The 13,106-nt window shown below is 37.3% G+C and overlaps 1 protein-coding gene across 2 annotated transcripts in view; it reads left to right on the top strand.

Moving 5' to 3' along the window:
* HS2ST1 (heparan sulfate 2-O-sulfotransferase 1) overlaps nt 1-10,816 on the top strand; it is a 160,797-nt gene extending 149,981 nt beyond the window's left edge. The window contains exons 5-7 of one of the 2 annotated variants that reach the window (XM_039255745.1): nt 6,207-6,304; nt 7,985-8,142; nt 9,142-10,816. In XM_039255745.1, the coding sequence (XP_039111676.1) occupies nt 6,207-6,304; nt 7,985-8,142; nt 9,142-9,368 (483 nt within the window). In that variant the 3' untranslated portion in view covers nt 9,369-10,816. Of the gene's footprint in view, nt 1-6,206; nt 6,305-7,984; nt 8,143-9,138 lie in introns of both variants that reach the window. The other variant, XM_039255744.1, reaches the window with a different exon arrangement.
* Nucleotides 10,817-13,106: the final 2,290 nt, after the last annotated feature.

Genomic DNA, 13,106 nt, shown 5'->3' with positions numbered 1-13,106 from the left:
GTTCTGTAGGGTAGTTACTGTCATGGTCTCCACTTTACAGATAGGGAAACTGAGACACAGAAAGGTTAAGTCCCTTGCCCCGTGTTAGACTACCAGTAGATGGTAGAGCTAGAATTTAAACCCAAGTATTCTAACTCCAGATCTCACAGTCTTAAACCCCCTGTACCCTTTATAAAGGAGGTAGGGAATGCAAGATGCTACCCAACGTTTGTATGTGAGAGTTGTTTCAAAGTTGTATTTTCAATACCCACAGAAAACTTTAGGCACTTTCCTATCATCTCTGGAAGTGTCAGGTAGATATGCCCTCTCAAGCCTAGAGACTTAACCATTCTTCCCCCTGATGTTATAGGGCTTGGTTTGTTGTTGTTTTTGTCTTTTCATGTCATTGTAAAATACATATTAATGCATATGCTTATCTAGATGTAATATTAGTAACATCAACAAAATGTTATTACCTTAATTCTCATGAGGACAGGACTGTCTACAAATGCTTTATTAGAACAGTGACTTTGTTTTGTGATAGACAAAATGGACTTTTTGGCCCTGAAACATACACATTTTTAATAATCTGGCTTGTTTCTCATGACACAAGTGTTGGCAGCATTCTCGGGCCTACACCTCTATGATGTTGTTTTATTACAAATAACTCCACATCTAACAGGCCAGGGCTTTCATTAACTAATAAGTTCATATCTGTAGAGTCGATACGGCTGCTTTTGGCACATGACATTTTTTATTTTTTTTTTTAATTTTATTTATTTATTTATCTTTTAACAAATAGTTTATTGTCAAATTAGTTTCCTACATATGACATTTTTTAAACGGCAGGGCACTTGAAGACAAGGGGGATTAAAAAGTGGCTGTGATGATGCAGGAAACACCTGGCAAAGGTTGGAAATACCTTGCATTGGCATCATTTCCATTAGATTATATATTGTTTACACCTCAAACGATACTTGGAGGCATATTAGATAATATGCACTGGTTATGTTTTAAACTGCAGTGTTCCATGATCTAAACTGCTTCCTCCCTACACTGTCAAACAGTAATTTCAGACATGTTTCAGGCATATGTATACCTGTAACAGCTTTCAGTTGATCTTGTGAGGAACAAAAGATTTGTTTTATTTGGGAAATTTCAAATACTCTTTTTTTTATATTTTGTAACTAGAGTTTTACTTAGTATAATCTCTGCCCAGTGCCTGGAAAATAGGGATATTAAATAACCTAAAGGTAGCAATAAAAAAACTGCATAGAGAAATCAATGATTCTCAAACGTCATAGTGTCAGAACTCCTTTTGCTCTTAAAAATTATTAAGGATCTGGAAAGAGCTTTTGTCTGTTTGGGTTACTGCTGTCGTTATTTAGCAATGTCAATAAACGTCGATTTGCTGGGAGATTTATAAAATATTAATTTAAAGGTAACAGGAAACCCATCATATGATATCACAAATAATATATTTTAATGCAGATAACCAATTTCAAAAAAGTATTAAGTATTGCAAATTTTTACAGTATCTGGCTTAACACGGACAGTTGGATTTTCATATTTGCTACTGGATCAGTCTGCTGAATATGTTCCTTTGAAGTATATAAAAATAAATCCAGGTTTACACAGATATGTAATTGGTAAAGGGATGATTTTAATAGCCTTTTAAGAAGATTGTAGATGTTCTTCTTTAATATTACACTAAAACTTGACAAGTAGTAGTTTCTTAAAGTCTTTCAAGTGGAATCTGAAACCACAGCAGTGAACTTTTTATGCTCTGCTACATTAAATCCATGGATATATATTTTTTATACTTTGGATGGATTTTTTAACAGAGCATAGTTTTGTAACATGCATTGGTCATTGGAAACACATTCACATACTCAGTTATGTGGCCCTTCCAAGTGTTGACGCATTTGATTACATAATATCAGAATATAAGACTATTCACTAATATCACCACTGATCTCATCAGAGAAGTCTTTAAGTATTGTGAAACTGTCAAACTTATGTGGCAGATCAAGTTTTCCGACATTTTATTTTTTGTTTGAAAGCTTAACTTTCGTCACGAGCAGCCACAGAATTTCTCCATCTCCACACTATTGTTTTGGGCCTGACAACTGCTTGTTGTGAGGGGCTGCGAATACACATAGGATGTTTACCAGTATCCCTGACCATTGGCCAGTAGCATCCCTCCACATCACCCCCGCCCTGGCTATCCAAACCAAAAAGGTCTCCAGACATTGCCAAATGTCACTTGGAGTGTAAAAGCAGTTCTATTTGAAAATATTGAGCTACTAGCACTGTCAGTTGTTTTTTGCCGAGTGCAAGGTACACTGTTCATTTGGAGAAAATACCTATCAAATATCCAAGTTTGAATAACTATAGTTTGTCTCTCAGTCCTTCTTTCAATGTAGGCCTTCTATGGCTTCTAAATAATATTAACTGCACCCCTAATTCTCATCACTCACACTTTATTCAGGGACCTAGGTTCCTTCCACGTTGTTATTCTGCTGTTCTCTAAGAAGTTGGCCTTATGTGCTTGGTTGAACTTGGGTCACCCCTACATCTGCCTTCCAGCTTGTGAGACTAAAGGAAGTGGAAGGCAAGCAATTTCCTTTAAACCAAGTGACCCAGAACCTGTTCACATCACTTCTGCCTCCAGTGTACTGACAAGAACTTAGTCACTTGGCTATACCTAACTGTAAGAGAAGGTGAATTTCTATGATCCTGGAAGAACGAAAGAATGGATTTTGGAGATCACCTCAGTGGGCTAGCAGTTTTAAAATCACTGGCTACAAATAGACTTGAAAACTATCTACACATTGTTTGAAATACAAAAATTCTTAAAGAGTTGAGCACAGGAATTAGGAGTTGGCTAAGTACAGAATTTAATACATGCTTATTCATTAATCAGTTTTTATTCCAATAGCGGATATTTAAATTCCCAAAGTTGTCCACAGAGTAACTCTGGAAACCATCTAATAGTGTAACATTTAGGGGCACCTGGCTGGCTCAGTCGGTAGAGCATATGACTCTTGATCTCGGGGTTGTAAGTTCAAGCCCCACATTGCGTGTAGAAGTCACTTAAAAATTTTTTAAATTAAAAAGGAAGAAAAATACTTTAGTATTTTAATACCCTAGTTTCTTATATTTAAACAAAATCTTTGTAATGTTTGAATCTTACACAAAATGTTGGTAGAGATTGTGCATTCACCCACAATCACCTTAATAATTCATTTATTTTCTATCTGGGACTCTAATCAGATAGAGGTGTAAAGAAGCAGAGCACTTCTTCTGAGCTTCAGAGGCACCTCACTATGATCTAGGATCTTTTTTAAATTGGATAGGCATGGAGTCAGAAACCTTCCAATATATCATCACTCAGTTCATTGAGCCAAAGATTTCTTGGAAATTGGAACATGGTAGAGATACATACATCAGTTGTTTTATTTTTATGAGCTACAAGTTGGCATAAATGATAATAAAACTACTTTTTAGAAAGTGACTTAAGCCAGCACATCTAAGTCAGACCATCTAGTAAAATTGAGAAATAATGTTATGGCCACTAACATGAGGTTTTTTGAGTCTGAAGAGTAAACTAAGGTGTTTTCACTTTATTTGTATATATATAATTTGTGTTTGTGTATCTAGCTAGCTATAGAGAGATCCTAAGAGAATTGAGAGAACTCTAAGGACTGTCAGAATGCTTTATGAAAAGATGTTACTGCCCCTATCTTCATCCTCACTGGACTGTGCCTTTAATATTTATGCAGTGCATTTACAATTACTAATTATGCAGGCAATATGCTTGGGAGTAGATTGTGTGCTGTAGAGGACACAAATGCATACTGCATGATCCCTCAAAGAACTTTTCATCGTAGTTGAAGAGAGAGAACATAATACACATTTAAAAAAAAATACATGAAGCAAGTTCTTCAGATAAAGGTATATATTTAGATACACATACCTGGATCCTAAGAGATGGCTATTACAAGGCAGTATATCATTAATTTATATGAATCCAAAGAAGATAAGAGTCCCCTTGGGGCAGAATCATTGGAAAGATAGTCTTCATGTAAACTCCATTGGTATAAGGAAGGCACTTTCAGAGGAAGAAAATGTAGTCAACAAAGGAATATAGATTTAAGGTACATATCACATGTTTGAGAAATGACAAAACAGGCTAATCTGGTAAAGATGGAAGTTCACCTAGAGATAAGGCTAGACTAGTATATTGAGGTCAGAGTATGAAGCATTTCTTAAAGCCAGAATAAGAAATATGGATTTTGTTGTTGTTGTTGAGAGAAGATGTTAGAAGGGACTCCTTCGACTGATCTGATGACTCTACAGAGCAGGTGGAAGGAAGGAAGGAAGGAAGCCCATTAGAAAGTGATTGTAACAATGGAGACACAGGATTGTGGGACCCTGATAAAAGCAAGGTTGAAAAACAAAAAAAAGATCGGAAAGACATTACCTCAATTATGTTAGGTGAGGGAGAAGAAAGAAATGTTAGGAGATGTTCTGAGCTCTTCAGTCTGAATTACACGGGCAGTATAGTCCTGTTGCCAGAAGTACTGAGTATGAGCTAATAGTGGAAATTCAAATGAAATGCACACTAGGTATTAGAAGATGAGAAGTGATGGATCTGGAGGTACAGATTTAGAAGTCTTTTGCCTAAAAATTATAAATGAGCCCAAGGAAGTAGGAAATGTGAATAAGCTAAGGAATGAAGTAGGCAAAGAGAAGTTGCTGAGATGAATTTCCATACCTGGTGGAAGGACCAAAACATGCCTTCGGAGAAGATGATGATAGTACATTCAGAAAGGTACAGAGAACCAGCAAAGCCAGAAAGGGCAGTGTCCAGAGAAATAGACAAGAATCTATTAGGGGCAGAGAGACCAAGAGATTTTCAGAAAGGAGAGGGTGGTCAAATGCTGTGAAGGTCAAGGATAACAAGAGCCAACAAAAACATTGTACTTGACTATTTATTAGGGAGGAGGGGTGGGGAGAGAGACAAGTACAGAGAGAGATACATCCCGTTTATTAAATGCCTACAGTGAACCAGTCACTGTAGTAGATTATTTTACGTCCGTGATTTTATTTCTTCCTCGAAGTAAGATCATGTCCTGCCTTTTTAGATAAGGAAACAAACACAAAACTTAGGTTTTCTGGGTTCAGGATTCAAACCCAAGTCATGGATCTTTTTACTGTATCATGGAGGAGGTCATCTGTAAAAGAAATGGGCAAATTGTGGGCTGTGGGCTGCTGTTGTCTTTTGAATATTGCTAGGATAAAGAGACCACCCAACACTGGGTGGAAGGATTTTTTGGCCCTGTTCTCATAGATTTTTGGTTGAAAGGGCCCTTTGAGTTTATCTCATTGAAATTGAGGTTTGAGAGTCCTTAAAGGCTTACTTAAAATACGGTCAAACACGGTTCTAGAAACTCAAGAGCCTTGACTCCCCTCTTTCACACTTTGTCCTCTCAGAAAGAACAGGTGGCATTTGGGGGTGGCTCATCACCACAACCCAAGCTCCCAGGTTTGCTCTCTGGTATCTCAGTGTCATTTCAGGTAGACAGGGCCTACTATTAAAATGCTTGTGGCAGATAGTAAGTGCAGATAGTAAGATAGGAAGTGGAGTTGATTAATTTTACTACCATACCCTGTGAATCTCTTTCCCTTTTAATTAATTCAGTCAGATACCATGGACAGGAGGGCACACAAGTATCTGAGGTCATTTCTCTTTTTTTGTACAATGAGCTTTTGTTTGCTTTAATGAGAAAAGGAGAGAAGACTTAAGTGTAGCCCTGCTTTATATTCTTTCAAATGATTATTTCACATAGAGTATCTTTAGCTTTGTTTTTATTTAATTTTCTTTCTAAGGGGGGTAGAAACTACAAATACACAATTTCAACCAGTACTCAAGGACAAATTACCAGTACTCAAGGACAAATTACCTGAAGTGGGGGAGAGGGTTCAAGTCATACTGTAAAAAAAAAAAAAAACAAACAACTCCTATATCCATTGGCATAAACCAAAGACGGAAGAAAAATCCTCAGTATCTTAAGTATGTTTTCATAACCCACCTGCCTCTTTGATTCACTGGCTCATCCCAGCTGCTGCTCCTCATGTATTTAATGTTCTACCCTGTTAGGGTAGTTGATAGGTGAGACCTGGGTTCATGGCTCATGTGTGCTGCTTTGTGTTTATTCCAGACCTTTGATGAATGTGTAGCTGAGGGCGGCTCAGACTGTGCTCCGGAGAAGCTCTGGCTTCAAATCCCATTCTTCTGTGGCCACAGCTCGGAATGCTGGTAGGCAGATAAAGTTAGCTTAAATTGATGCTCTTCTTTGTTTCCTCTGTCATCTGTATTTCACAAATGTGAGTGTATTTGTCAAGGGCTGGGTATAGGGAAATTAGTGAAAGACCAGACTACAAATAGCATGTAATTGAATAATTTCTAGTTTTATAGTTACCTTTAAGTGCACTGAAAAGTTTCTCCATACATCTTATCCTTGCCATGTTTTCTCAGATGCTGGTTTTTATTTTTTATTTTTTTTATTTTTAAAGTTTATTTATTTATTTTGAGAGAGAGACAGAATCCCATACAGACCCATTTGTACTGTTTGTACAGAGCCCAATGCAGGGCTCAGGCCCGTGAATCAGGAGATCATGACCCACTCCAAGATCAAGAGTCGGACACTTGGGGCTCCTAGGTGGCTCAGTCAGTTAAGCATCTAACTTCGGCTCAGGTCACGATCTTGAGGTTTGTGGGTTCGAGCCCCGCGTCGGGCTCTGTGCTGACAGCTCAGAGCCTAGACCCTGCTTTGGATTCGGTGTCTCCCCCTCTCTCTTCCCTCCCATGCTCATGCTCTGTCTCTCTTTGTCTCTCAATAATAAACTTTAAAAAAAAAAAAAGAGTCAGACACTTAACCATCTTAGCCACCCAGGTACCCCCTCCCCCATCAGATGCTGGTTTTTATTTTTTGTTTTTGGTGTTACATGTTTTGCTCTCTTCCAGCAGAGGTCGGGGACTATTTCATAAACCTCATTCTCTCCTAAGCTTATTGTTTTAGCCATTCATTTTAGATCAAGAAAAGGCTTAGTGGGTAAATCATTCACCAGTTTTTACTGTTAACTGACATTTTACTTTGAGAGAAGCCAAGATTATGGTTGTGGTTTAGTTACCAGTAAACATGGGGTGGAAAATAAAAGATACTTTATCTTTAATAAAGAGTTTATTTCCTCAGCATGTGCAGAGTTTTCAGTTTTAAAAAAAGGTATATTTTTATACATATTTATTTGTTCTAATCAATCATTTTAATAGAAAAAGTAGAGTATCTTTCTTAAAACTGATGAGAAATGCAGGGAATGCCTTCATTGTTTTCCTCATTATTTGAGACATGTTAGTGGATCACTGTGAACCTTAAGGTCTTACTTAATAGGTTTATCAAAGCATAATAACAGCATAATCAGCATAGGAAGAACATCTCAATTTTTAATCATTTCCTTAGAACAGGGATTGGCACATTACAACCTAAAGACCAAATTTGGCCCATCACCTGTTTTTATAGTTTTATTGGAATACAGCCATCTCCATGTATTTACTTATTGTTTGTTTTTATGCTGCAAGAGCAAAGTTAAGTAATTGTGACCAAGAACATATGGCCTGCAAAGCCTAAGGGTATTTACTCTCTGGCATTTTACAGAAAAAGTTTGCCAACCCCTGCCTTAAAGCAATAAAGGGTATTACTCTTTGGAACATTATTAGAAGATTTTAATTGAACTTCTTTAGTATGTTTCATAGATTCATAGAACTGGGAGGGACCTTCGAAATCAAGTACCCCTCCCCCCACCAAGGACATTAATAAAAGAGCATTAAGGCTTTGGATGGACCTGTGTTTGATTTCTCCATAATATGCAGGGTCAGAGGCATCAAAAGTTCTTAGCAGATTTCACAGCCAGATTGTTAATTCCTTTTCTTCGGTTTTAGGAATGTGGGAAGCAGGTGGGCCATGGATCAAGCCAAGTATAACCTCATTAATGAGTACTTTCTGGTGGGAGTTACTGAAGAGCTTGAAGATTTTATCATGTTACTGGAGGCAGCTTTGCCCCGGTTCTTCAGGGGTGCTACAGAACTCTATCGTACAGGTATATAAAGGATGGGTCTCTTTGTCAAGCTCTCCTTAACTTTGTCTGCAACTTGAAAACTACATGTGATTTCGGTTTTCTTGAGTAAAGCACAAGAAATAAGTCCAGAAAAGCAGGTGTATACTGCCTGTTTCTTCTTACCACTTTCAGTACAAAACAGTGCCTGGCACACACACACACACACACACACACACACACACACACACACACAAAATATTTTTTGAGTAAATAAACATGCATTAAATGATAATTAGAAGGCATTGTAGGAATCATGGAAAAATGTGATCTACAGAACGAACCTGAGTTGGTTAGCACTAAGAAATGTGTAATATTAACTAATGGCAAATGCCAAACATTATGACCAGACTGCACCTTCGACCTACCTGCCGAATGCTGTTTAAAGTAGGGGTGAGCTGGTGAGACTCGGTCACATTCAGCATGTGCCATGTCTGTTATGGTAAGGGTGCTTCAGCAGCCTGGACACGATGACATATCTGAAAGTGACAGGCTCTGGGCCAGTCTCATTCTGATTTTGCCCCTCTTTGGTAAGGTGCAACATAGCGACTCTTCCTAGAGTATGCCTTTGCCCTAGCTTCTAACACATAGAGAAATCAGATTATGGTAAAATTAGTATTAAGTTTGAAAATAGATATTTTATCATATTTTAAAAAATAAACTAGTCAGAACACCAAGCATTTGAGAATACAGCGGGTAAGGTGACAGCCTACACTTCACTATGTGGCGATCCTTATTTTTATTATTTGACAGCTAATTAAGTCTGTAACAGGTTAAGGATTTACATTATAAAGGAATAAATCACAGTTCTAGTAGTATGATTAGGGCACCATTTCTGTCTGAATGATATTAATGCACGACAGTTACGTTACCCCCTCCTTCAATGTGCCGCATTGACTTAATCCATCTTTTCACATAAAGAAGGATCCATCTTTTGTGTGTTCTCACAAGTATTTACCTCTTCTCTTTCTCCTTTGTAAGTAGGAAAGAAATCTCATCTTAGGAAAACCACGGAGAAGAAGCTCCCCACTAAACAAACCATTGCAAAACTGCAGCAGTCTGACATATGGAAAATGGAGAATGAGTTCTATGAGTTTGCCCTGGAGCAATTCCAGTTCATCAGAGCCCACGCTGTACGAGAAAAAGACGGAGACCTCTACATCCTCGCACAAAACTTTTTCTATGAAAAGATTTACCCTAAATCGAACTGAGTAGGAGTTGGGACTGTTAGATTCCTGAACTAAAACTTTGACCCTGTCTTCACCTTAGTTATCAGCTCCACAACTCGGTTGCTGATAGGTGTATAAGACAGTTTGTATTGAGCCAAGTTAGGAAACAGAAACACCGAGGAAGTAGATACTGGCTGGTAAGTTTCAGTGGCCTAAGAAGTTTAAGTTTCAGCCTTTTTTTCTTTCTTTTCTTTCTTTCTTTTTTTTTTTTTTTCCTGGTTAAATTTTCATGGGAGTTATAACCTCCTGCCTGGAAAAAGCCTACACATCACCTGAAAATAAACACATAACAGGTCTAATCAGAGGCTAAATACAGTTTCACAAAAAAGTTCTGATGCTCTCTTTTTGATAAAGCATTTTTTTCCCCAACTAACCATGAATGAAGATGAATCCATTTGCTACTCCCACCTTCACCTGGAGGTTCGAGATACACACCTCTACTGAATAGTGTTACTAACTGTTGGGCAGTGTGTGCTTTGCTTCTGTGAATCCTGTCTCATGAAATTTATTGGAATGTTTGGTCCTGTTTGCTAAGAACGTCTCTGCTGTAGTTGGAATTGCCCATATTTATGTAGGTCGTTTTAATATTCTTTAACCAAAAAAAAAAAAAAAAGACCATTAGTGTTAAAAACCAGTTTTAAAAGAATCAAAGCAGTATTTCTCATTCCTGTCTCCCCAGTACCTAAGAATGAGGAGACACTTGAAAGAATGCTGACATTTTAGTTTAAGGCTTCCACACATCACTATCAAAAAAGTAGGCTTAGTATTCGTTCCCCCACAGGTTGTTTTTAAAGCCTGGAACTGACATTGGGGACTCCATATTATAACTCCATCAGTGAGCTGTGGTGTGGGTAGGATTTTCCTACTTCTTCTGTACTTTTACTTGTAGACTATTTTTACTAAGGTGCTTTATAATGTGTTTTAAAGCGTTGCATTTACAAAAAAAGAAAGGAAAATGCTGTAAATATTGCATATTTTATGTATTTGGACCAAAAGGTTATAAGTAATTAGATAAAAGTGGTTTTGCACCAGTTTTATTATATCGAGTAAAATCATCAGACCTACTGCTCTTATAGTTCTCGTTTAACTTTACTATTAAGACATCACTGAAATGAACTTCAGTACCTTTCGATTTTGATACACAATACGTTATTCATAATTGGGGCAGTAGTTATAGTGGGAAGAGTACTGGACCAGGAGTCAGAAAATTTGATTTCTGGTCCTGGCTCTGCCGCTTATCAGCTGTGTGATCCTGGGCAAGTCACTTAACCTCTCTTTGCCTCAATTTCCTCATCTTGAAATGAGGAGACTAATACCTGCTGTACCTACCTCACAGGGGTGTTGTGAGGATTACCTGAGATGGCATGTGAAAGCACTTTGAAACTGTAATGCGCTATATAAACGGAAGGTATTATGGAAACATCGTTAACGTATGGCTTCGTACCATTCATTTTTTAACAAAGAAAGGGAAAAGTTCACGTAAAAGCCGGTTGGGGAAAAAGTGAATCTTGATAGAAATTTGTGTTTGATAAATATCTCCTCTCTTTTATCTTCCCTGTTTCAACAACTATGGAAATACGAAACACCTGTGAACTCTTAAGATTCATGAACAGCTGCTTGAATTCAGGAGCTCCCTGTTTGAAAAAGACTGTGCTAGCTGACTCAGGGCAGGGTAAAATTTGCTCTTCAAATTTGGGAGATTTGTCTGTTTTTATTTTTCATTACCATTCAGAAATGGTATCTCTTTTTTACCTCTGGTTGTTAAGGTATATTTTGCAGAGTTTAATTTCCCTGTGCATTCTTTGCCATCTTCCCCTTCTTAGAGTAACCGAGATAAAGCTTTTTAGAAACATTTTCTAAAAGAATAGTCTTTACTATGTTTAGTTTAAATAAATACTATTCCTGAACAAGTCCTCACAGACATTTTCGGCAAACATTTTAGGCAGACTACTTCAAAGGTTATTAATTGTATGGGAGGTGAGGAGGGAGCACTACTTATCAAAAAAACAAACAGATTTAAAGAAAAGCTAAAGGAAGTTGATGGAAAGAATCAGTTTAGCACCCTTCCCTCCCACCCCCAGTTATAGGAGAATATTAAGAGAACATTGACAGGCATGCTTTTCTCACTTGGCTTTCTTCCTTTTTTGTGTATTTATTAACTTTTACGGATATTTGTTGAAAATCTGTACAAATTGTTCCCTTGCCCAAAAGGAAAGCACCGCTTCATGTGGGGTGTTTGACATTTATTCTAATGAACCCCCAGGTTTTTCTTGGAGTATGTGCTAAAATCTTCTTGTGGTACATTAACTCTTAGGAAACTAGAGTAGTATGCAGTGCCCTACACCATGGGTTCAGTCAGCTTTTCCTTCAAAGGTCCAGAGAATAAATATTTTAGGCTTTGCAGTCTGTACAGTCCCTGTCAGAACATCTCAGCTCTGTCGTGTCACCACAAAAACAATGATAGACAACACATAAATGAGTGTGCATGGCTGTGTTCCAATAAAACTTTATTACAAAAGCAGGTGACGTGCCAGATAGGGACCACGGGTTGTAATTTACCAACCCCTGGAATCGATCACTATTTATGGAAAAGTCATTTTTAAATCTGTATTCTAGTGACCTACAAGAGTTGATATACTTCCAAAAGGTCCTAACTTCTATCCAAAGAGTATCTTTCTCCTTCAGGCGGTCTCTCCCACAGATTCATAAACTGTTATGACCTAGATTGCTTCCAGGTGAGCATGTTTTCTTTCCCAGTTTAACAGTTCAGAATAGAGGGATTTACTCTATCATCCTGTAGGAAGGGTTAGGGAGTGTCCTTCCTGGAGACTGAGAAAGGGTTAGATACAATTCCGTCTGGTCCAGTACAGTCCTAGGAGTCCGGCAAGTGCAGAGTCCTCGTAATACCTAACTTTATAATAAAAAAGAATCACTGAGACAACAATGTATTTTTTAAAAGTGGCAAATGTGGTTTTCTTTTTCCAGCCTTTGCGCTTTTCAGTATTTTGACCATAGGGATTTTTTTTTTTATAATACAAAAGCAGATTAACCACTCTGAATTTTAAAAGATGATGTTAATGTGTGTGTGTGTGTGTGTATACATCTATGTTTATTTCCTGAAAGAGGAAAAAGTACTTTTTTTGTTCAACTTGTATCAACTCCTGTTTTCTAATTGCTGTGAAATGGCAATGTTGATAAATTATTGTGACTGTTTTAAAATGTAATGGGGAGGATATATTTTGATTTTACGGAGCTTTAATCTGTAAAGTATCACTTAAATATATCTGATAGCAACACTTAAAATATTGCATGGGGATTACTTTTCTATCATCCAGACCCATTTGTGCAACTTTGAATATATTGGGTGCTTCTGAATTCTTGATGATTGGGTTTCAATTATTGAAAATCAGAGAACTTAAACTTACTGACTTTTAAACTTTAAATTTTATTTTCTAGTCTTAAAATTCAGTTAATGCCTATAATTTGAAGTCTGTTGTTGCTCTTTCTCAATATATGTCCTATTGGAAAATCCTAAAATTGTTAGTGCCATCAGTGATTTACAAACAGTATTTTGATATTACAGATGATTTGCTCATTGTATTTGCATAGTTAGAAAGAAAATAGTTTGTAGACAACGATTCTCTTTTTCTAATAAAATGAAATAAAAGTTCCTAAAAGCACTAGAGGATTTAACTAAAGGCTGGTTCCCAAGTGCATAGC

This window comes from Hyaena hyaena, unplaced genomic scaffold (assembly GCF_003009895.1).
Source record: "Hyaena hyaena isolate Hyena2069 unplaced genomic scaffold, ASM300989v1 scaffold_544, whole genome shotgun sequence".
Lineage (NCBI taxonomy): Eukaryota > Metazoa > Chordata > Mammalia > Carnivora > Hyaenidae > Hyaena > Hyaena hyaena.
Note: the sequence above shows the minus strand (reverse complement) of the source record. Positions and strands in the feature narration are given on the sequence as shown.